The sequence below is a fragment of the Merops nubicus genome, unplaced genomic scaffold, assembly GCF_000691845.1.
Source record: "Merops nubicus isolate BGI_N331 unplaced genomic scaffold, ASM69184v1 scaffold2676, whole genome shotgun sequence".
Taxonomy (NCBI): domain Eukaryota; kingdom Metazoa; phylum Chordata; class Aves; order Coraciiformes; family Meropidae; genus Merops; species Merops nubicus.
In genome coordinates, this window is record NW_008612724.1 from 15,599 (window position 1) to 41,306 (window position 25,708).

Genomic DNA, 25,708 nt, shown 5'->3' on the forward strand with positions numbered 1-25,708 from the left:
TCATGGTCACTCCAGCCAAGACTGCCCCCAGTCTTAACTTCTGCAACCAAACCTTCTTGGTTAACACAAGGTCCAGCATCACACCTCTCCTTATTCAACCACCTGCAGCAGAAAGTTGTCACCAATGCACTGCAGGAACCTTTCAGACCAGTTATGCCCGGCTGTATCATCTTTACAACTAATATCAGGGTGATTGAAGTCACCCATGAGCACTAGGGCACGTGATCTTGAGGCTACTTCCAGCTGCCTGTAGAAGGCCTTGTTGACAACTTCTTGGTTTGGTGGTCTATAGCAGACACCCACAATAGTATCTCCTGTGTTTGCATGTCCTTTAACTCCTATCCATAAGCTTTCAACATTTTCATTGGCTCCCCCCTGGGGTAAGCTCAACACATTCTAGTTGCTTACTCACAAAAAGAGCAACTCCACCACCTCGCCTTGACAGTCCATCCCCTTCCTAAAAACTACATAGCTGTCCATTACCACATTCTATGCACATGAGCTATCCCACCATGTCTCCATGATTGCCATGAGATCATGGCCCTGCAACCATGTCCGGATTTCTAGTTCATCCTGTTTATTCCCCATGCTTTTTGTGTTGGTACACAGACGCTTCAGAGACTTAGTTGAGCAGCATCTGTTACCGTTGTGGTTGGTCTGGTTTATTTGTCCATTAGGATGAGAGGAAATGGCCTCAAGTTACACCAGGGGAAGTTTTGATTGGATATTAGGGAGAATTTCTTCACTGAGAGAGTGTTGAGACACTGCCCAGGGAGGTGGTGGAGTCATCATCCCTGGAGGGGTTCAAAAAATGAGTGGATATAGCACTTGAGGCTATGGCCTAGTGGTTAGGGAGATGTTGGGGTGGAGGTTGGACTTGATGATCCTAGAGGTCCTTTCCAACCATAGTGATTCTATGATTCTCTGAATACATTACCATGTTGGACCCCACCTCCTGTGAAATTCAGATTAAAACCCTCCTGACTAAGTTGGTCAGACTAGCCTCTTTGAGACAAGCGTATTCCATCCCATCCAAGTATTTTATAGTCATCATAGAACATCCCGTTGTCATAGAAGCCAAAATCTTTGCAATGGCACCAATTACGTGGTCAGAAGTTAATGTTCATTATTCTTCTATACTTCACTGTCCTGTTTCCTGTAACTGGTAAGATAGAAGGAGAGATAACTTGGGCCCAAATGTTTTTAACTTCTGCACCCAGAGCTTTATTTTACTCAGGTTCCTGCTCTCAGTGTCATTCATACCCACATGGAAGAGTAACGACAAGCAGTCGTCAGTGGTCTTCATAAGTTGTGGAACCCTTCCATCAGCTTCATGGATTTTTGTGCCTGGAAGGCAGCAGACTTCAATTCATCAGGTCAGCAGATGGGTGTTTCAGTGCCCTTTGACAGAGTATCCCACTATGAGCACCCATCATTTCTTTTTATGATAACTGTGCTTTTCTGGTGGAGCTTCACTATGTTGTATATGTTCACAAGTGTCTAGAAATCTTAAAGCTTCTTATCTGTTGGTACTGATATTAGAGGTTGAGGGATGATGTTTGGTCTTGCTTTTATGGGTAAGCAGGGCCCAAGGTGTGTCACTGTCAGTGGTGCTGGTTAAAGGATTATGATTTTGCAACCATCTGTCTATATCCATCTCATCTCCTCTATAGCTGTGTAGCCTTGCTACTGCTTCTTGTAGTTCGACCACCTGGCAACAGGTCATCTACCTGTGCACACCTTGAGCAGTTACCTTCATGTCAGTGGAAGCATCGAGGCACCTGCCATGAGCCACTGCTTATACCAAAACATCTAACCTGTCCAGTTCTGAGTGGATGCATCAGACTTCCCAGGCACTATCTCCATACTAGCACAGGTCTTAGTTAGCAGAGGTGTTCCAACCATTATGGCAGACCACTTGCCCACTCCCCTGAGCTGTTGACCTCCTGAATTTGTGGGAGTTTACTGGATCCCTGTCTTGGTTTACTCGTTCCTCTGTTGCATTATCTACGATGAGTAGTTCTATTGTTCCATTTGTTCCCCCTGCTGTTAACTATATCAAATTTTTTCTGTATTCACTGGAATTGGATAGTAAATCATGTTTTCTGCTGACGTTTTCTGCTATATCCTTTCTGCTGGGCCATGTAACTGGCAAAACACCTCCCTGCATGACCTGCTGGCTGCTTTCTTGGTTAAGTTCTTTCCCAGAGGGTGTTGACCACCAGTAGGATTCAACTGTAGATCTGACAGAGCCTTATCTGACAGAACCTCCATTCTCTCCTGTGGGCCTCCCCCACAAGTCCCACTGGCTGCATTCCAACAAGAGAGAAGGGGAACTGGGAACCCCTTTTCTGCAAGAGGATCGAACTGGCAATGGGGCCATGAAACACTGCCCAGTCAGGCACTGAACATGCTTCCACCTAGTCTCAGCTCTGATTTTTATCAGGTGCTGAACATGATTCCATCTATTCTCAGTTCTGATTTTTAATGGACATCCCATATCAGGCACATGGGATGCTTGGAGATCACAACGATGAGGTGGACCTTATCCTAGCACTCACATTCTGGTAGTCCTGCTCTAGTGTTGGAGTTGCCTCTTACCCATGCCGGAGAGCCAGCTTCACAAATCCTTTCCGGTTTTTCAGAGTCACTGAGTTCTTCCCTGGGGTGCAGTTCAGGGACTCTGCTGCCCCTCCAACCACGATGACGATGGCATTGCCGCTGCCGTTCTTGGACAAGATGTAGTCTATGCTGTCACGGTTCACAGGACATATACCTGCATATCCAAGAGACAGGCATGAAGGTCAAGCTGCAAGATTAAGGTGAGCCTGAAGACACCAGCCATACTCATAGCAAAGTTTGTGCCTTGATTGCAAGCAGAGTTGTCCAACTTCCCTGGGGTCGTAGAGGGCTGGGTGAATTATCAGGCAACCTGTTCCTCAACTAAACAAGCAGTTAACTGACCTGGAAAGCGCTAGAATTGGTCATAGACAAATTCCACTGAAACTAGCTCCCAAAAAGTTGTCCTGTACACAGAAGACTTCAGCTAGGATTTTCTTCTGAGCTTAGTGATGCCAAGGGCAATTAAGACATCCTCCCTTCAAGGAAATGTTGAGGGAGAAGTTGATTTATCCTTAGGAGGGAAGAATCACAGAACAGTTTGGGTTGAAGGGACTTTTCAAGGTCATCCAGTCCAACCCCCTGCAGGGAGCAGGGACATCTGCAACTAGAGCAGGTTGCTCAGAGCCCCGGCCAACCTCCCCTGGAATGGTTCCAGGGATGGGGCAGTGACCACCTCTCGGGACAACCTGGGCCAGGGGCTCACCACTCTCACTGTAAATTTCTTTCTTTGCTCTAAATCTCCCCTTTCTTTATTTGAAACCATCACCCTTTTTTCCGTTGCAACAGGGTCCTGCCAAAAAGATGTCTGCTATCTTTCTTATGTGCTCCCTTTAAGTACTGAAAGGGCACAATAAGGTCTCCCTGGAAGCAAAGCAGTTGGGTTATTTTGATAGATGAGAGTCTGAATTTAGTGGTACAGCTTGTCATTTGGGAGGAAGTTTCAGTGATACATAAAGAATAGATGGACAAGCCTGAAAAAAATGTATTAGGAAATAATTTTTAAAATATTTTTCTGAAATAAGATGGCAAAAGCACAATCCTTCGGTCTCCTGGGAAGGAAGAGATATATGGGACAGAGCTCTCAGATAAGTCCATACGGTGAGACAAGTTCTTGGGAAGGTCTTTTCCTCTGTCCCATACTGGAGGGGACAGCTCTGTACTACCAACTTTTGACAGCACTTCAGTTTTACAAAGCAATCCCTGCCCTAAAGCACAAGTCCCCATTCAAGGGATCTTATCATTCAGCCCAATGAAAAAGAGTACTTTGAACTTCTACTCTATTGCTCTAAAAATGCTAAGAAGTTTGATTCCTGAAACTCGTGTTTTTATCTTACATTTATTGTCAGAGCTTGCTCATGCCTCACATTTTTGGCCAGGTTAAGCCAAGGAGAAGTCAGATGCCATCATTTACATTCCCATCCACACATGTCCAAGCTGTGTGGAGCACTTAAGGTCATTGCACTTGGAAGGACAATATTAGACAATTTAAATTTAGAAACTGATTCTGCACATCTCATCATAGTCATCACTTGAACCAAGAACTGAATGGTGACTGGCTTCCATGGAATTACACCCGGCAAGTCTGCAAGCCTTCACATGGATCTGGGCACCAAGGTCACCACCTAATTCCAGCTCCAGGGGAGCAGCCCTCATTTGATACAGATCAGCTGGATTTGAAGATGAAAAAAATCATTTCTTCCAGCACAGCTACATTTCTCCCTGACCATGTCTCCTTTGAAAGGCTCAGCCTATACTTGCTGCTCCTTAGGATGGACAGAATCCTTTGCACTTCTGTTCTCCACACCAAGGCCCTCTCTGACGACACAGCCCTGGCTAACAGGACAGCAGAGATTTCCGCTCAGCCATTTCACACTTCTTGGAAGGAGATTACGCCTGCTCACAGCACTGGGCGTTGAAATCCTTCCTTCAGAAAATGCAAGGACATGCAGCCGAGTGGCAATTGCTGAATTGTGCTCTTCACCACATTTACACAGTATATAGGATTTTCTGGACGTCTTCTCACACCTTAGAGGATCCCTGCTGTAGCTGTAATCTCTAGTAGGTAGCTATAAATCACTGTAGTGTGCAACAGTTGGCTGTAAAACAGCTCAGTATGTATATTAGTGCAGTAACACTTGTTAGGATTTCACTTGAAGCAGTTCAAACGAAGGATTGAGGGAACTATTAGCACTTCCCAAGTGATGGTAAAGGCTTTGTAGTGACACCCATAAGGTCCAGCCTAGGAAAGTGGAGGCAAACGATGGCTTTCAGAAAGTGAACTCTGCCCAAGAGATCACAGCTCTAGTCTTGCCCAAATCCTAAGTACAGAGGAAACAGAATTTTCCCTTGATTTAACTATAATGCTCAGACATAACCAAGCCAACCCTGTCACTACTGTCTACTCACACCTTCCTGCTAAAAAGAGGGAGGAGGGGACACTTCCTCCTCTCTACCTAATCGATCACTCTGAACAGGAAGCTCCAGCCATGAAAGGACACTGTTTCTTGAGGCTGTCAACTCTGCTTTCTCTGCTCAGTCATAACTGACAAGCCCTCCAACATTAAAACACTGGACTCCACTAGAACAGACCCATTAACGTCATTCAGCAAATGTAAGACCACTGCCTGTACCCTGTGACCCATCTTCTCAGGGAAGGGGCTTTTCTGAACAGCTGAAACTGTACAAGTTGGAAGTTGGAAGGTTGGACTTGATGATGCTTGAGGTCCTTTCCAAACATGGTGATTCTATGATTCTAATAGCCCAGGCTCTTTATTCCTGGCAGTAACCTATAGATGTGGTTGGGTGAAGAGGGCATCTATCACCACCATAAGACTTAGATGTGTGACAGCTCATGTAATGAGTCCAGGAGCAGAGCTAGCTATGGTATTCACATTTGAAAGGCTAATAAATAATTTAGATTTTCGTCAGTGAGACCTCATCTACCAGTACCTCCTAGTGATAACTAGGACAACTTGCTTGCGTGTCTTCATCTTCCACACCCATAGCTACAGATCATAGAATGGTTTGGGTTAGAAGGGACTTTTCAAGATCAAGTCCAATCCTCCTGCAGTGAGCAGAGACATCTGCAACTAGAACAGGTTGCTCAGATCCCCCATCTGGAATGGTTCCAGGGATGGGGCAGAGACCACCTCTCGGGGCAACCTATTCCAGAGGCTCACCACCCTCAATGGAAAACATTTCTTGTATCTAATCAAAATCTCCCTTCCTTTAGTTTAAAACCATCCCCCTTGTCCTGTCCCAACAGGGCCTGTGAAAGAGTCCCTCCCCAGCTTTCTGACAGGCCCCTGGAAGTCCTGGCAGGGCCCCAGAAGGTCTCCCCAGCTGGAGCCTTCTCCTCTGCAGGCTGCCCAAGCCCAACTCTCTCCTGCTGGGCTCCCAGCAGAGGGGTTCCCCCCTCGGCTCATTGCTGGGGCTCCTCTGGCCCTGCTCCAGCAGGTCCCTGTCTCTGCTGTGCTGAGGACTCCAGAGCTGCCTCAGCACTGCAGGGGGGTCTCCTGAAGATTCCAGATATCTTTATTATGCCTTTGGACAAGAGTATCCTTGAGTTAAGGATCAATGCAGAGGAGCAGAAGTCCTCACAGCCCAAGCTAGTGACATTTATTCACAACTTCCTTGTGACAACGATACGAAAGTGAGGTTTGTGTGACGCTGCCAGAGGGAAGTAGTTACGTGAGCTTCTGCCACAGCTTTTCACATGACAGAGGGAAAGACAGCTCAGAGGCAAGGGCATGAGTAGGAGGAACAAAGTGCTCTTGCACTTACCACCAGACATTAAGTAGTCCCTCAAAATGGGCATCCTGAAGTTCCCAGCCAGGGTAGCGAGGTACGGTCGGATCCCAGGGAATTTCTGGCTGACACCTGTGGCCTCTGTGCTGAAGTTGCAAAAAGCACCCAAGCCCATGATGCCATGTGGATGATAGCCAAAAATGTAATTCCTGGTGGTCAGCAGATTGTGGGTTTTAACCAGCTAGGAAAGAAGAGAATGAGCTCACATGAAGACAGGTATTTTCAGGTAACAAGACAAAAATTGAGAACAAAAAAAAAATCAAAATTCTCAGCTTTTGTCTCTTCCTTTCAGGGAGAACAGCCTAAGAGCTGGGGTATGAATTTCAGAGGCTGTGGTAAGAACAGCCACTTAGGCTTCAGTTCCGCAAGCAGAGGGAGCAGAATAAAGAGGCTGGTCTCAGACACAAGACAACTGCCAGCCAAGCAGGAGTAGGGGCTGGGCTGCAATAGCCTGTGCCCTTTGTTTCTCTGCTCCTCCCAAAAGTATTCTGGCAAGCCTCTTGCCCAAACCAACCAATTTCTTCATGGCCCTGTAGCCACAGCTACACCTCCTTCCAAGCTCTCTCTTAGCACATTAGTGGCTCACATCCCAGTACGAGAGGGGAAAAAAAACACAACCACCCCAAACCAACATAAAAATCAGTGCCTCCTAAGAGGAGCAAGTTTGCCTAATACCTGAAAAAAGACCCAACAAGTTAACATCCCTGCTGGCCGCCCTCCAAGAGGGAAAATGTAGTCCAGGGTGGCTTACCACTGGAAACTATCCCTCCTTTCAAGAGATTTTGCTCTGGCATACACAAAGAGCCAACAAGACATCTCAAGCCATTCAGAGCAGCACTTCCATTTCTGCAGGACATACTCCAAGAGCAGCGATCAGTTTGGTTTGGGATTGGGCAATATTCCTAACCACTTACTCATCAGTTTGCACGGCAGGGACACTCCAAAGTGCTCTTAGCCATGCACAGCACAACCCATGCCCTGGTGCCACTGCTGCCAGAGGACTTTTTTTGATGTTCTAAGTAGCAGCAGCATCCTGGACATGCATCAGAGCATCTTCCCCTGGCAGTACACAAGCTGTCTGAGCCAGCATGCAACATGGCTGCTACATCACCCCATGGCACAGGGATCATATTGAATTCTTTTTCAGGCCACAGTGGTGCTGGTTTTTACTGACTGCAACACCCCAGCAGCTCTCAGACAGGGGCAGGCCCTACAAGCCTGAGTTGCACCTCCAGCATGAGGTGCTAAACAGCTGCACCCTTCAAACAGTGCCTGCGAAGGTCACTCTGTGTCAGCTCCTGTAGGAAAAAGTTCAGGTTTCCAAGACGTCACCTATCCCACTGCCTTGGCCAAGAAGTGTTTTGGCAGTAAGCAAGCAAGTTCATGTTGTTTTGTCATGCTACAGGGAGCTGAAGTGACATTGTGACACACTGAAGCAACATGTCCAGAAATTTGATTCCCTCATCCCCACATTCCCACCACTGTCTCTAAATGTGACTACAGCAGTTCTGCTATTTCAGACAGCAGCTACAACAGAGGATTGACACAGCAGAGGGTTAAGCAAGTTGACTACCCCTCTCCACACTTTCCTCCAGCTTTGAGGTCACTCAGGGCTCCAGGAAGCATGTGCAGAGGCTGGTGGTTGCAGCAGCTCTGTAGAATCCTATGACCTATGTCATCCTTCCTCTCCTTGCCCTTCTTGTCCAATTCATAGATGACTTTGCTTTCACTCCCCAGGGTGGGACTTTCACTCCCCTCACTGAGAGGATTATCCCATGACCAGCTGGGACAAACAAGGCTCCCAGACTATAAACTGGAAACCACTTTCCAGGAAAGACTGGAGAGAAAAAAAAAACAAACAGTGACTTGGATGTAAGCAACCTCTTCATCTGTCAGCTCTCACTCAGCTGTAGGAGACACTCAAGGCCTGGTGGCTACAGACACACATGGCTTGTTTGGACCAGTGGCAGACACTCCTCCTTAAAGCTCTTGCCAGAGCAGCGTGCTGGTCTCCAGGCTCCAAGCCTCATCCTTCACCTGCACCAAACACAGCCCATTTTACAGAGATGTCAGCTGAAACAGAAGGTTTTTTCCATGTCACTCTGGAGAACAAAACATTTGTGAGCTGAGCTTGGCAGAGCCACGCATCTCCTCTCCTACAGAAGACATGCTGTTCTCTTGCTCCCAGCTGGGGCAGCACCCTGCTCCAGCCCTGCACCACGGGCAAGGACACCCAGTTCCCTGTGGTGCCCATCGCCTGCATACCTTGTGCAAGCCCCAGCCAAGCTGCAGTGTTGCTCTCTGTTTGCTTTCCAAGACCTCCAGTTATGGAGGCATAGGGTTGGTGATACCCACCATATTCACCCTATACCCCTTTAAATAAGTAGCTCAGGAGCAAGGCGAGGGGCATGCAAGGAACCAGCCAATCTGCACACCCCACCCATGGCAAGGCAGAAGGGCAAATAGAATCATAGAATAGAATCACAGAATGTATTGGGTTGGAAGAGACCTCTAAAAGTCATCTAGTCCAACCCCCCTGCAATAAGCTGGGACATCTAGAAAGCAAACACTCACAATAGGGATTTTCAGGTCTAAGAGTCAACCTGGCATTCATATATATGTGCTTTTCCCCAGTTTGTCCCATGCAGGCTGCCACTGCCTTCCACAGCTTCTCCCACAACTGGTGGGTTCACAGAAGGTGAACATGGCTTTCTCCAATCAAGTCCAGCCACGGCAACCAAAAACTGCCAGGCATCAGACAGGTCTGTGCACTTACACAAACACGTCTCTTCACATCTCCCTAAATTTATAGGATCAGAATTGTTTTGGTTGGGAGAGACCTTTAAAGATCATCAAGTCCAACTGTTTCCCCAGCACTGACAGGTCCCCACTGACCCATGTCCCTCAGCACCACATCTCCACAGCTTGGAAACCCCTCCAGAGATGGGGACTCCATCACTGCCCTGGGCAGCATGTTCCATGGCTCAGCAACCCTTTTGGGCAAGAAATTATTCCTAATGTCCAACCTAACCCTCCCCTTGTGCAACTTGTGGCCAGTTCCTCTTGTCCTATTGCTTGTTACCTGGGAGGAGAGACCAAGACCCACCGCTCTACAACTTTCTTCCAGGGAATTCTGGGGAGCAGAAAGGTCTCCCCCAAGCAAATCTAGAAGCAGGAAATTTTGAAGTGCTGTAATCACTTATTTCTACTCCTAAGTGAGTTTGAAACCTTCCTTAAAGGCTGATCACTAACGGCTGGTTTTCTTTCACCTTTCCCCTTCACAAGTCACCACTGAGATGCCTTATCAGGCTGGCCTAAGGAATCGCTGTATGTGTTGTTTCACAACACTTTTGCAGCTCTGTTCTGAACCTCCAACAGGTTTTGCCTTTTGCCTTCAAGGTCTTCTCCAGGCCCACGGATCCCTCAGACCCTTGAAGAGACAGAGGCAGCATGTCCTTGCTGCATCCAAGCCAGATGATTGCAGTGCTAGAACTGAAGATGGACCTTCACCCCAGTGCACTAACACGCCTGTTCCCAGCTGCTGCCTGAGAACACACCTGTTCCACCAGGAGCAAAGGTCCATCAGCTGCTCCAGTAATAACAGATTTCTTTAAACAGGTGTCAGCCTGCTCACAGGAGCAAGAAAGCAGCACAATTATGGTAAAAAAAAATAGTGTTCATATTCATAGAATCATAGAATGTCTGGGCTGGAAGGGACCTCCAAAGGCCATCTAGTCCAACCCCCTCACCATAAGCAGGGACATCTCTAACTAGATCAAGCTGCTCAGAGCTTCATCCAGCCTGATCTTGAATGTCTCCAGGGATGGGGCCTCCACCACCTCTCTGGAGACCTATTCCAGTGGTCTATCATCTTCATATTGAAGAACTTTTTCCTAACATCTAACCTAAATATGCCCTTTTCTAGCTTAAATTTAGGTCATTGGTGTTATATTGGAGTGCCAGATATGCCCAAAGAACAGTATTGCTAATTCCTTTGGCACGAAGAGGATGAGTAAGGAACATATTGAAGTGTGGAGAAAAGGCACTGCAGAGACCCTGCAGCTCAGCACCAGGAGCCAGCAAGGAGCAGGATGAAAGCGAGTGGTCGAGGTGGGTGCTCAGCCTACCTGCAAGCTGAGCAGGACAGGGACACAGCAGCATGCAGAAAGCAGAGGGTTAGAGCTCATCCTGCAGGACCCAGGCAGCAGCAGGGAGCACATGAGCTCGCAAAACAACCCAGCAACTGCAATGAGCAGCATGGCACCCAGCAGCACCACAGAAGAGATTCTCTCACATCCCCAGCGATGCAAGCCAGGGCCTGCAGACCGCTCCAGGCTCTCAGTGTTACCACTTCACTACAGCCTGCACAGGAAGCAAAAGCCTCCATTTCCATTCTGTAAATTATCTACAACGACGACGAAGGAGAAGCTTTGCCAGGAAGCCAGCCAAGCCACAGAGTGCAAGACAAATGCTGCAAAAAAGTCAGTGTCTTGCAACAGTCCCTGCTCTGGCCCACTGCTGGCTCCCTCATCTCAGCAAGATGACCTAGAAGTTCTCCCAGCACACATCTGAAGTGCTTGGTGCTTGACAGAGGTGAATGAAAGGTCTGCGGCCCTTGCTATCTGAAGTGCTGTTGCCCATGGAGATAAGCAGTGGCTGTGCTCACGTGCTCAAATGATTGCTTCTTTACCTAAATGAGACCTTTAGATCATGGCACTCTTCACATGACAGCCTCAGATCAGCCAGATGTTCCCAGGAGGCTGCTGGGACCTTGCCTGCCTCTGTAGCAGTGGCTTTGAGTCGAGCCAAGCCCACAGCACCATGCTCACCCCTGCAAGAGCTCGAACCTGCCCGTTCAGCACCAGGATTTACCTCACTGGAAGCTTCCTCAGCTGCTTCATGTGCTGCTTAGCTTAAAGCACTATCTGCCAGGCCAGCCACTAAGCAGCAGACAAACTTAAGCTTCTAGTGCCCTAAAATAGCTTATTACTGTCAGAGCAGCTGCTCAAAGCTGGAGTGAATGTGGACAACCTCTGCTCTTGCTGAGGAACTGAGCCAGATTCAGGCTGGTTCCCAAATCCACCTGGTGTTACAAAACATGACCTGGTATGTCCAGATACAAGGACAATAGTCCTACTGGTGTTTCAGGATGGAGGGTACTGCTGACTTGGGTGGAGACCAACCCTCATCAGCATCAATATGAACGCTCCTCATGCAGCTCCTCTGGTAAAGCAAGCCTGATGCCCCCAGGTAGAGCTGTGGAGGGATGCAGCCGAGCTAGCCACAGGTTCTAGCGCACAACTTTGTCAGATGTCAATACCAGTGGCATTTCAGTCTGTTAGACCCAGCCTGCACCCTCAAGATTGAGCTTGCACCAGCCAGGTACAAGAAAACCTTGGTCTTCAGATCTGCAGCCACTGAGGTCATTACACTAAGGGCCTCTAATTCCAAGTTTTTGGTGCTGCTGCTGTCACTCATGGGGATTTGGATCTCTGTTCCTGGGGAGGTGGCCTTAGAGTTTTGGAAGCAGTTTTGCAGGTTTGTTTGTTTGTTTGTTTGTTTTTTCCTATTTATTTCCTGAAATAGAAGTAAAATTGGAGCTAATATCCTCATGCAGGCGATACCTGTGCTGATATGGATGCAGTTAGCACAGCTCTGAGGACAGAGCTTGCCAGAGCTGGGTTTAGCATGACAAGTGCCACTGGTGAGATTGTCACTGATGTGATCTGACCCCACAGTTCTCATGGCACAGGATGAGGTGTGGCAGATGACTACCCCACAAACCACAAGCCAGAGACACAAACCCTGCCCTGCTAAGGTGTCACACAGACTGTTCAGAACCCAGTCAAGGGGAATTTTGCCAACAGAAGATTTAAACAAGTGATCCTTTCTAGACCTGTCTCCCTCTTGACTGAAGACAGGTAGATAGCTGACCCAAGGAGCTCTCATCCACGCTCTTAGCAAGTTGAAACCCAAGCCACTCTGGTGGTTGGTACCACTCCTTACAAGAGATAATATTCATGGTTCATCCTGTAAGATCAGCCCCATAACTGCAGACAACCAGCTCTAGCACCTCACAGCCCCACAATCCCAGTGGCAGCTTCTAACAGCCATGCAGCCAGCTCGTTGTTCCCCCATGGCAGGTACAGGAGTTATCCCACAGCTGTCAGCCCTCATGTTCTGCTCTTTATACCACTTACCAGTGGGCACCTTGCACAACTCTTCCCCCTTAGTGACAAAGGAATTACAGCTATAAGGGGGTCCTCACAAACAGACTGTGAACTAGTGAGTATTTACCTAAACTGGACTTCTCTGCTGGTTTTATCTATCCAATCTCATCTCTAAACCTACTAGAACAGCCCAACTGTTTGGCAAACTCCTAATATCTACAGTGGGTCAGACCTACATGGCTGGTGCAGAGCATGTTACCATGAAGACAGCTGAATTCAGCTATCCCATGAGCAACCTGATCAAGTTGAAGATATGTCCCTGTGCATTCCAGGGAGCTGAGCTAGCAGACCTTGAAAGGTCCCTTCTAACCCAAAGCATTCTGTGATCCTAAATACACCATCTAAGGAGTGGTGAAACAAGGGGACCAGCCATTATTGGTAACCCTCCTGAGTCCAATCCCCAGCCCATTTTAGCCTTCAGCAGTATCAAGAAGGCAGGTTTGTTGCAGTACTGGGGATTTTGTACCAGAAGACAACATATTTGAGATCCATCTTCAACACTAGAGCACACTAGAGCACACTGTTCTTCATTAGCCATGGGACCTAGGTTGACCAGCCACTTGCAGCCTGTGCAGTTGTGGTGTGTTTTCCCAAGTACACCTACACGAGCCAAGATTTATCTGTTAAGTGTGGCAAGAGGTTTGCTCTTGTGTTCAGGCACCCTGAGAGTTCAAGTAACTTGACAAAGGAGGAACCCAGTCTATGCCACTTTACTCTCCTGCTGGAACTAGATGCCCTCCTGCTTTCTGAAGCAGGAACTTCTTAGGGATGGGTAGCTCAACACACTGTGACGAGGTCCCTCCCTTTTGCTCAGGCCGAACAGAACTTGCCAACAACCTTACATAATAGTCCTTTCAGCTGTGTGTCCTTCCAAAGAGGATCAAGTTCACTCCCAGCTGAATTTGGCCCCTGCTCCCTTCCAAGTCCTTCAGCTAATTCTGCATCCCCAGAGCAGGCTGACAGCCCTGTCCTCTGTCTGCAACACGTCTGAGCTAGCAGGGAAAATACGAGCAGAAGGTCAGCAAGTTAGAAGACAGAGAATTGGAGCTATTCCTATTCTGGAAATCCCCCTTCCCCAAAGCACGTAGACTTCAGAGCTGGTTTCACTGCTCCCTGTGTAGTGGTACAATTTCTGGGGCACAGGGTTCCCAGCTGTTCTTACCCAATACACTGCTGTCAGTGGGTGTAACTGGAAAATGGACCAAAAGTGAGCTGGATTTACAAGAGGGGAACAGAGGTAGGGTAAGGCCCAACACAGGACTACCACAGCACAAAAGAGAAGGTGGAGAGGTGGACAGGGATCCTTACTGCTACAGATTGCCTTAAGAAGCCTGATGATAAGACCATTAGAAGCAGCAGCTTCTACAAACCACGATACCATCCCTGGTGTTGTGTTTAAGGTTTTAGAACTACAACCTCTCTGAGCAGTAGAGTGGCAATGGTGAGTAAGCCACACCCTGACTGCTGCTCAGTGTTATGGATAGGCTGATGTAGATACAACATCATCTCCACGGGAGTTACTACAAGTCAGTCTAGAAGAGTCAAGTCTCAATGCACAGAGATAAGCTGTTAACTTACTCTTATTGGAAAATAATCCCTGAAGTATCTCCATATAGCCCAGTTTCTCACCCATTGCGATCTTCTTCCACCTGAAGAGGAAAAAAAAACACCCATGTTTTTAAAGCTCTTTCCATGGGTGCCCACCAAGAAGCCTAGGAGAGTCCAGCTAGTTTGTTGTCTCACTAGAGATATCAACAATTTCATTCCTCTAAATAGGACAACTGCATCTTTCATTAAAACCAGGGGAAACCATCCATGCTCAGGACTTCAGGGTACTTTGACCTAATTAAGGCCTTATTACAAATTCAGGGTAGGGTTTGACATGATAATCTGTCGTAGATGGGCAATGGCCAATTCAAGCTAGAAACAGCCAATGTTAACATCAGATTCATCTTTTGGGAAAGGCCAAGATCCTGGATGACTTCAGTGGTTTTAAAGAAATGGACAATTGTGCTAATCTGGTGATGAAAGAAGTTGCCATCAAAGCTTGCTGCCATTGCTGTAGTGATGGTTTCTACTGGGTGCTTTCTCAAATAGTTTTCTGCTTCATTTCCAGTAACACTGATTCCATAGAGGAGCCACATCTTAATGGTCATGCCATAATCTGACCCTTGCAAGAGCTGGAGAGGGCAGAAAGATCTTGAATCTTCAGGTAGATCTTTCTGACCCCCAGGCAGATCCTGAGCCCTATACATCACTAAAAGCCAGCGATGGCATGATATTGGTGAATGTTACCTTGCATTACCCTCAGCACCAGTAAAAGCTGCAGCCACTGCTGGTGCCAAGGGCTGATGTTTGTATTCTTCACTGGGTAATGCTTTTGTCCAGAGATTTAGCCAAGCCTCACTAAGAAGGAAAGTCAGGCTTTACAAGGAGGGGCTTCTTTGGCCAAATATGAGGACAGGGACACTTAAACAGCAAGGATCTGTTTTGCAATATTTACCTTTCTTTGGTGTATTCCAGTCAAATACCAGCCAGGCTAAATATAGAGCAGCAATCAGCCAGCAATCTGTGCACAGTATGTACATGAGGATTAAAGTGCAAGCGATACCTGGACAAGTCCAAGAAAGAGAAGAAAACAAGGTTGCATCAGGTTTTGGTCTCCATTACACTTGCATAAAGAGCCCCTTGCCTTTTGACCCTTCTGTACTGAAGCCTTAGTCTCACTCTGAGGGCATTAATCCTCAAGCAAATCGGATTTAGCTAAAAACACCTTATGGAGGACTGAGACAGCTTCTTCTGCAGCTATCTGATGAAGCACATCAACCTCCCCTTTATGGTTTCTCCAAGTATCTTCTATAATATCCCCAGGTAGGGAAGCTGCTTCACCAGGCAAGAGCAAGACTTTCTGAGCATCAAGATTTCTTTGTGGCCCGCACCAAGAAGGTTTCTTCCACAGATTCCACACATTACACCAGTTTTACATCAGCCATCCCACCAGTGTGTCAGAGATCCCACCCACAAATGATATCATTTTAGCACAAACTAAACTGGAAAGGAACAGTGAGACTTGCTTGACTGCCATCAGCATCTTTCTTCGGCTTAATTATCAACAATACCATGGAGCAGAGCAGCCTGAGGCTTCTCACAACAGAAGTACCCAGAGATAAATAGTCTTTACTATTTTACTGATCTAACACTGGAGCATGTCCAAAGAAGGGCAACAAAACTGGTGAAGGCTCTAGAGCACAAGTCTTATGAGGAGCAGCTGAGGGACCTGGGGTTGTTCAGCCTGAAGAAAAGGAGGCTCAGAGGAGACCTCACTATCAACAGCTCCCTAAAAAGAGGTTAAAGCCAAGTGAGGGTCTGTCTCTTCTCCCAAGATACAGGACAAGAGGAAATGGCCCCAAGTTCTGCTAGGGGAGGTTGAGGTTGGACATCAGGAAAAATGTATGTCCAGAAATGGTTGTCAAGGCCTGTCCCAGGGCAGTGGTGGAGTCCCCATCCCTGGAGTGGTTTCCAAGCCCTGGAGATGTGATGCTGAGGGACATGGGCCAGTGGGGACCTGGCAGTGCCGGGTTAACAGTTGGATTTGATGATCTTTAAAGGTCTCTTCCAACCAAAGTGACGTTATGATTCTGTAACACATACTTCTTGCCTGTCTCTGGTAGCTCTTGAAAGGAGACCAAGCCAAGAGGAAGGCACTCCTGTTGCAGTCAGTTGCATCAGTTACTGCTTGCTTCTAAGACTTTCTTCACTATGGACATTCCCATGAGTGAGTCAGGTAAGAGATTCCCAATTGCCTCAGACTTATTTGTGTGGTAGACACACACACAGGCTAAACATCAATAGATCTCTCCATAGCTCCTTCATTTTTCTAGAGACGGGTAGAGTCATTTATGGCCAGGAGAGGTTTAGAGTGGATCTGAGGCAGAATTTCTTTACTGCCAGAGTGGTGAGGACTTTACCCAGGCTGCCCAGGGAGGTGCTGGAGTCCCCAGTCCTGGAGGGGTTCAAAAAACATGTGTAGACATGACACTTGGGAACATGGTTTAGTGGTCATGGTAGTGTTTGGTTAATGGTTGGACCTGATCTTAGAGGTCTTTTCCAACCGTAAGGATTCTGTGATTCTATACGCAAGAGTGCCCGGCATGCCCCAGGTATGCTTATGTAAAAGGTAACATCTTTGCCTTAAAATTCTTCCAGAAGAAGAAAAAAAAAATGCAAAAAGATCTGCTTCAGGCCCAAAGGTGTTACTTACCCATGACAAGGAAAGTGAGAACCCATTGCAGCACAGAGATGATCTGGAGTTGTTTCTCTACTTTGGATTTGGATAGCCGGAACAAATCCTGCAGAGCAGAAAGAATGCTCAATCCTGTGCCTGAGGAAAAAAAAGGAAATCAAGTTATATTTGCATACTGAGCAAAGATAACAATGTTTTCCTTTCAAATAGGAGGTTTTAAATTTTGCAGTTTGCTTTCAGAGCAAGGCTTGTCAAAGGCCAATAATTTCCATTGGAGTCAAAGCATCCTGGAAGGGGAAGGGTCGCCGTCTGCAAACATCCAGCTGTTTTGGGATTGCTGGAGGGGATTAATGGGTAATATCAGTTCCCACTGGAGCAATAAAAGTGCAGAGGACGCGTACACGTGGTCCTAACGTACACCCCTGCTTCACACTGCCAATTCCTAGAAGTGGTGTTTGTTAAGGGGGAAACCCGTGAGTCCACTGTAAGATAAAGATCTGCTGTCCCAAACCACAAACAAGGACACACCAGGCTGTGGCCTGAACCGTTGTTCACCCACCCTTCAGCTGCACAGCTGCTACACGCATGTCCAAGGGAAGCTCTGTACCCCAGCACAGTTCAAGGGCCGCTTGGGCAACACCTCAACCCATGACCACAGGGCTTCACAGCTCCACTGATAAGGAAAACTATCACAGTGTTTCTAAAGCAGCAAATGAGGGAGGAAGGAGTTGAAAGCCACCTTTAGAAGCTTAACTTATTCAAGTGGGTACAAAACCAAGTAAAATCTGAAGTGAAAGACTTCGTTTCTATATGAGGAACCACCCACTGCGGTGTTTGCTGATATGTTCCACAGCCCCCAGGAAGAAGCACTTGCAAGTGGGTTTTCCTTCACTTCTCTATTATTTTCTTTCAGAATCACCATAACAACTGGCTGAAATGCAAATCAGGCTGCTGGCCTACTAACAAACCAGGAGGTGTGTTTACAGTTTTCCTTCTGTTTAAGGATCAGCCTGTTACTAGAAGGCATGAGATGCTGCTAAGCAGCTATTACATTGAATGGGTTCAGTCCTTGCTGTTGCTGGCAAGACATGCCACTGCTAGTGGTGATACCATAGCAAGTTCTCACACTTAGAATCACAGAATCCCAGGCTGGAAGGGGCCTCAAGGATCACCTGGTCCAACCTTTCTTGGGAAAAGCACTGTCTAGATAAGATGGCCCAGCACACTCTGTCCAGGAATCTTAAAAGCATCCAGTGTTGGGGACTCCACCACTTCCCTGAGGAGATTATTCCAATGGCTGACAGTTCATGTGGAAAGTTTTCCTTGTGTCCCATCAGAATCTCCCCAGGAGTAACTTGTCCCCATCAGACCTCTTGTTTCCATATGACTCCTTGTCAAAAGGGAGTCTCCATCTCTTTTGTAACCACCCTCTACATACTGGAACATGGTGGTAAGGTCTCCCCTGAGCCTTCATTTCCCAAGGCTGTCCAAACCCCATTCTCTCAGCTTTTCCTCACATGACAGCTTCCCAGTTCTTGGATCATCTTAGTGGCCCTTCTTTGGACCCTCCTTATTCTGTCCACACTTTTTGTATTGTGAGGACCAAAACTGCAGAATCCAGGGCGTGGCCTGACCAGCACTGGCTAGCATGGGATAACGACTTGCTATCCCTGACGGTGATGCCCTTAGTCCAATTAAGGTGATCGCCCGTATGCCAATTAAGGTGATTGGAAATAGTGTCTCCGCCAGACACAGGTAGATAACAGAATTTTTGGTAGTTTCTATGAAGAAACTTTTACTGATACATCCTTTAAATATGTGAATCATCTCTGAAGTCTTTGCTAACTCCTGCTCTTGCTCATAGTATTAGACAAGAGGATGATTGCCCAGGAGCTGCACGTGCAGAACTGCTGTATTTCTTCTGCAGCTCCTTTGCTGTTCCTTTTAAATGCCATTTAATGTTAAGCCTGCACATGGTCCCTACAGCTCCAGCGACGTGTCTTCTTGAGTGTTTTCTGCTAATAAATGACATCAGCAGGACGTCACACCAGAGGCAGGAGCCTAAAATCTAGAGCTAGCTCACCCAGCTCAGACCTTTGCCTCTGCTTAGTCTCCATTGAACGAACAATCCTAGCAATGGGTCGTGCATTATCTGCCCCAAGCAGACGAGCTTTGGCCAAGGATAGACCACGTCACTGCAACTTCCAGTAAACCAAGATGTACAACACTAATGCAGTCTGAAGCAGCAGCTCATGCTGAAGACAGTTCTTTAAAAGATGACATAGGGCTTGCTGAATTCACTTATAGTGTTCTATGTCTCCAGTTTGAGATGAGACAGGGCAACGTGTTCATGAGTGAAACCACCACCACGCACTGATTTATACCACCAGAGTTAAGTAGGAAGACTCAGTAATCTCATGCTGCACCTCTTCACATTTGGCAGTAAATCACCAAATTTGGGGTGAATGATAAACTCCATCCCATTTTTTACAAAGGCAGAGAAACCTGTCCAAGGGTAAGAGAAATCTGTCATTCCTGATGAGGGGCTACAGCCTCAAGGCAACCTCTACTGCAGCTCTAGGAGCTTGCTGTCCCAAAAACCTGGCTTACAAAACTGCACATAGACAGAGCTCATGTGGTCTGAGGACTACTAGATACTACTTTGAAGGAAGCTTTTAGCAGTAGTGGCGTCGTATCTCTAGATCCTCTAAATAAGCCAGAAGTCTTAGAGATGATTTGTGATCCATAACAAAAGCTCAGCCTCATGTAATTTATCCTTCCAGCACCTGCACTTACACTATGAAAACATCTTTGGATTGATGAATCCACTCCCGCCTTGGATCAGCTAAATCCCTACCCCCTACCCGCAAAGAGAACAACTGTTCATCCCTCCAGATGCAGATCTGTGCTTCAGCATTTTCTAGATGCCTTAACAAAATTGTAGGCATTGCTTAGTCCTGTAAATAGACCAGGACCGGGTAACACAAGTCGAACTGTCCATTTGTTTCCCAAACCACGTTAAGCTTTTTGGGGCAACGTTCAGCTCTTGCTGAGAGAAGACGCAGATTTGGCAGACAGCTCTGAGCAGGCAGCCGAGCACCTGCCCTTGGACAAGTGGTGTCCTGGGTCAGCTATTTGCTGAAAGCAAAAACATCCTTCACAGAGATCAAGATTCCCAACAGCAAAAAAAGCCAGTAGTTACCATGGGCTGAATAACATTGACACTTAATTCCCAGTTAAGGACATAAAAGAAGACTTTTATCCTCAATGCAGGTGGTACCTGTGCTGATATGGATGCAGTCAGCATAGCTCTAAGGACAGAGCTTGCTGTTCATCATGTCTTCAACCCTCCATGCAAGCCTTGCCACCTTTCTCCTTCAGATGGAGTAGCCATAAGGAATTTTTGAGATGATTTCTGCAGAACCAGGTGGGTTACTGGTGGCACAAAGCAGAAGAGCTTTGACAAGTCAACGGAAATATCATTTTGGGGACTCAGCCACAGCAGAATAACCCAAACACTTGATACTTGGGTTCAGTTCTTTACAGAAAACCCTTCCTTCTAAAGGCCCACCTGTGGCCCTCACCAAACATTGTTCACATATTAAAGAGACAAAAGAAAATGAAGCACAGGAAAGGTGATTTCTCTAACCTGCATGGAATACATTAGTCTAATAATTAATACCAATAAGGCTCATTGGACACACTTGTCATTAACTCTGAGGTGAAGTATGCTGTATACACCAGTCTTTGGGATCTATTTGTATCAGTTTTTCCACAAGGAAATATTTTGAATCCTTGAGGAACAGAGGCCTCCACCTTCTACTGCTGAAGACAGTTGCTTGTCATGTGCTCACCACTCAGCACATCCCCTGGAGTGTTTTCCAGTTGGTCTGCTCTCCAGGACATCTATTCCGGAACCAGACAACCTGACTGATTGAGGTCACAACCTTAGCAACTTAAGTCTACACAACAGAGACCTTTAGCAACAGCTTGCTTGGTCTCAGATGAGATCCCGAGCCCCTCAACTCACAATGTGGCTCATGCCCTGGAGTACTGATGGGGTAGTCCCTGCAATAAGCCCCGCTTGGCTCTCAAGGATGCAACATGCCAAGATGGCCTGAGTAGTGAATTCTCCAGGAGACCTCACTGCTGCTTGGTGATAGCAACCATCTGCAGCTTTCTGAGGAAGTCCTCCCAAGTCCCCCAACTGGTGATGGGCTTACTACATTTCTGTCATTTAGTTCCAGCAACCATCAAATGCAGGAGATGCTACCAAGGAGATCTTGAAGTCAATGAAGGGTTTGACCAACCATCTGACTCATGCCTGCAGCACAGACTCAACTAAGGACAGCATCTGGTGCACTTCCAGCACAGCTTACTCAAATAAAGTCCTCAAACACCAGGATTTATCCAGGCAGGGAGGCAGAACCAAATGTCTCAGGAGTGGAAGCAAACAGGATTTCACACCTGAGCAGCAGAAAACTCAACTGACAGAACTTAATTAAGAAGCAGTCAAATAAATGAGCTGAGAGGAAGTAAAAATGTTGCAGATAAAAATACACTGAAAGCTTGTTAAAGCCAAGCTTCATCTACTACCTTTTCCAGACAATTAGCATGTTAATTCTTGGCCAAGAATTATGCTGCTTCACGCAGCTTATGCAGAGGAAAACCAAGTTGCATCCTCCAAGGCGTAAGGTGCAAATGGACATTTTGAGCTATGTATTTATCAGAGAAGGTGACTTTGGAGGCTTAACAAAGCTAGATTAGAAAAAAAAAACCAATGCTAGGATACTTGTGAGGACCCACAACAAGCTGCAACATCAAATGTGACATCAGCCAAACCCTTCGAGCAACCCAAGTAATTCTGTGTCTTTGGTTTCTTCAGATGCCCCAGATCCAGTGCACAAGCTCTCTCTGCTTCCAGCTTTGCTGAGAGTGAATCATTTGTCAGAAGACAACAAATTACCAGTGTGGGGTACAGTTACCCTGCCCTGTTCACAGCTGTACAGCAGTTTGCTCACAGCCCAGGACACTACTCAACAACTCCATCTTATCTCCGGTAACGAATGCCTTCCACTGGAGGTCAACAACATTTATTTCAGGCCCTTCAGAAAGAAGATGAGATTCTGAGTAGCAAATAAACAAATTTGTTCTGGCATTTATCTCATGTTAGATCATCTTTTGCTCACAGCACTGACCTTGGCCTTCGGCCTCAACAGTCAGAGCTGTATGTGGGTTAAAGTGGTGTAACCATGAGGGTAGACCCAGCTGCCCTACACCAGCCAACTGTTGTAGATTTAACTCAACAAGGCTTAATAGCTCTAGACAAGAGACAGGGAGCCATCCTACTACATCTCATCAGCGTGTCCAGGAGAGGCATGCAGGAGCTCTGAAAGAAGGGCTCAGTCATAAGCAATTCCAAACTTCAACCTCACGAACAGTTTTGTCAAGAGGAGACACAGCACAGCTAGAAGAGATGCTGCATTCCCAAAAGAGGAGCCCCCAGGACACCCCACCCGTCACACACACCCCCACGCAGAAGCAGGGTCTGCCAAACCTCAGGTGCTGCATAAGACTAACCCCAAGGTAAAGTTAAGAAAAACTATCTTCCTCAGCCCAAACTTCTGAATCATGAAACAAAGCCAACGGCATCCTGGCTTGGGTCAGCGCTAGTGTGGCCAGCAAGGACTAGGGCAGGGATTGTCCCCCTGTACTTATCATTGGGCAGAGTGCATCTTGAATACTGGGTTCAGTTTGAGGCCCCTCAATACAAGAAAGAAAATGAGGGGCTGGAACGTGTCCAGAAAAAAGGGACAATGAAGCTGGGGAAGGGTCTAGAGCACAAGTCTTGTGAGAAACAGCTGAGGGACCTGGGTTTGTTCAGGCTGGAGAAAAGGAGGCTCAGGGGAAACCTTCTGGCTCTTAACAACTGTCTCAAAGGAGGTGGCAGAGAGATGGATGCAGATCTCTTCTCTTAAGGAACAAGCAACAGTACAAAAGGAAATGGCCTCAAGTTGCACCAGGGGAGGTGCAGGTTGGATATTAAGAAAAAATTATTTCCTGAAGGAGTTGTCAAGCCCTGGAACACGCTGCCCAGGGAAGTAGTGGAATCACCATCCCCAGATGTGTTTAAAAGTCTTGTAGATGTGGTGCTTAGGGACATAGTTTAGCAATGGACTTGGTAGAGTTGCGTTGATGGTTGGACTTGATGACCTTAAAGGTCTTTTCCAAGCTAAACAATTCTATGATTAGAAAAGTTACTTTAGCAGAGGACAGCCTTAGATGCTCTGACCAGACTAAGATCCTTCCTTGGGAGAGTTGAGCACCTTCTTCCTGCTCTGCCACACATGAGGAGAATGCCTGGACAGCCTATGGACAACATGGGTCAGGTCAAGATGAGGAGATGACAGCCTCTCCTCTCCAACCAAAGCACCTGGAAGCATCATCCAGCCCTAGCTGTTGGTCCAAGGTCTGCTCTGATTTTTGCAATAGTGGATTGGTGTCCAAGTTCCCCTGCCTACACAGAGATGTGGACAGAGAGGCAGATGCTCGCACCTTTTTTTTTTTCTCATTTCTAAATAGGATCAGACTTCCAGCCAAATCCATGAGCACTGGGTCAAAGCCAGATGATAGGCAAACAAGAAGACTGAAGACTAAAGGACACTATGAGCCATTCAGACTCTCATCCCACAAAACTCAGCCCTTTGTACAAGCAAGAAACTTGGAAAAGATGTTCAGGGGTCCCACATCATCAACCCCAAAGCCCAGCCTGAGTCTGAGCTCATCTGGCTTTCGCTTTGGACAGGCAGGCTTTGAAGCTGGTCCTGCATTTTGTTGCCCATGGCGTGTGACAGAACTGGCAAAGGGTTGCGTTTATGGATGCTGCAGTCACCAAGGCAACATCTACCATCTCTCCAGGCAGAAGCACACAAAGAAATGAGTAAGGAAGAACAAATATCACTGCAGGACCCCCACGAGGTGCCTCAGAGGAAAACTGACCCGAGGAGAGTTAAGACAGCTTCCCTTTGCTAAGCAGGATTATCTAGAGATGAGGCCAATCACTGTCCCTAAACCACACTCCATTCTGAATTATGCACGTGTCCTAGTTCCATCAATAACATGCCAGTGCCAACAAGGTGGCCACCGAGGTCTCGGTCAGCCCTGCATATTTTATAAGTCTCCTGAATGATTAATTCTCTGTGCTTGGCTTGCAGTTAACTCACAATTTAACAGTTCACACGCTGTTAATTCAAACGACCTCTCTCAACTCGAACATCACTTTGTCTTCTGCTCATTGTATAAGCACCTAAGTTACTTTGAGGACTGGATCTGATCATGGGAAACACAGGCAGATCTTATCCCAAGTGGGTTCACAACTGATCCTGCAGATCCACCTCTAATATCATCATGGTGACATCTTTCTGACAGATATCACCATGCAGGACTGGGCAGGACACAGCATGAAAACAAGAGCTGAGGGGTTAATTCACCGGGTTCAGCTCCTCTTAGCTCTGCTAATGATTTGCTTAATCAACAAGCCATTTCACAGTTCTGTCCAGCCCAGGAGGAATTATCAGTTTGCTTTTTCAGGGCAGAAAGTCTTTTGCAATGCTGACCCAAGGACCCTCCACAGGGCACAGGGTAAATTGTCGTAAATTGCTGTCCAAGTGCATTTCCCTGCAAAGCCCCCACTACTTGCAAGTCCTGCACTTCTCAAGACAAGCACCCATGCAGGAGACATCCAAGGCTCTATCAAGCAAAATATTTAGACTTGATGAATTTCCTCCTGCGAGATCCATAGAGCTGCTTTTACAGGTATGCAAGGGAGCTTGCAGTTTGGGATTTCCTATATTGTCTCTCCAGCGTTTTCTCACCTACAAGTTTCAGCCTGCAGCAGGAAGGGTTCAGCGTCTGCAGCAGCTCTGCCCATGATGGGTGTCAGCCACTAACACCCAACCTGCTCCTCTCGCCGAGGAAGTGACTTAGCAGCATGGAGGGTTGTAAAAGCAAACTTGGCTGTGCTTCCTAACACAAACCCTGCCTTTCACACAGAATCTTCAACTCCCCATTGTAAAACAACCACAATCAGCCTTGCTTTTTTTCCCTCCCTTGCTGATGTAGGTGTGGAGAACACAGTATTACAAAATCAGCCTGCAACAGTGAATTTTATCAGCTGGGCAGCGTTGCTAAAACTGTGACGCTTTCCTTCCCACCATCACAAGGAGGAAGGGGGGAAAAAAGGCTCATTTTTAAGCAAGTGCCACACGCCTACATATTGCCAGGGTACAAACTCACTTCGATAAAACACGGCCATTTGCAACAGCTTCAGGAGAGTGACTCGATCCCTCCAAGCTCGCTGAAAAGCAAAACCTGTGCAGGGAGCTGTAATCCTCCTGCTTAAGCCAAGCTGCTGCCAGCCTCCTCGCCATTGCACGTTGCTTTTCCCCCCTTACAACGAATCATTCCTGCAGGCAGGAAGAAGATGGGGACTATAAGAACTGAAGCTGAACGTTTCGGTGCTGCTTCCTTCCCGTCCAGCACCTTCTAGGGTGGGGATGCAGCTCCCTCATTGCAGCATCCTCCCAGCACCCTCCTCAGACCCCATCCCCATCGCCCAGGTACCTCGCAGCACCCCGGAGTAGGCAGCGATGATGGTCTTCATGGTGGACGGGTGTTTAGGTCCCGGCCAGGGCCATGAGATGGAGAAGGGCACCTGGCTCCACAGCCCCGGGGCAGCCGGCGAGTGGGAGAAGCACAAGCCGCGCATCCCTATATAGCCCCGGGGAGGAGGAGGAGGAGGAGGAGG

At 47.2% G+C, this 25,708-nt stretch overlaps 1 protein-coding gene across 1 annotated transcript in view; it reads right to left on the reverse strand.

Annotated features, from left to right (window-relative positions):
* Positions 1-25,606, reverse strand: part of DGAT2 (diacylglycerol O-acyltransferase 2) — a 27,677-nt gene extending 2,071 nt beyond the window's left edge. The window contains exons 1-6 of the mRNA XM_008941617.1: positions 25,525-25,606; positions 16,921-17,040; positions 15,163-15,270; positions 14,238-14,308; positions 6,406-6,610; positions 2,602-2,776 (exon numbers count right to left, since the gene is read on the reverse strand). Coding sequence (XP_008939865.1) covers positions 2,602-2,776; positions 6,406-6,610; positions 14,238-14,308; positions 15,163-15,270; positions 16,921-17,040; positions 25,525-25,564 — 719 coding nt within the window. The 5' untranslated portion in view covers positions 25,565-25,606. The remainder of the gene's footprint in view (positions 1-2,601; positions 2,777-6,405; positions 6,611-14,237; positions 14,309-15,162; positions 15,271-16,920; positions 17,041-25,524) is intronic.
* Positions 25,607-25,708: the final 102 nt, after the last annotated feature.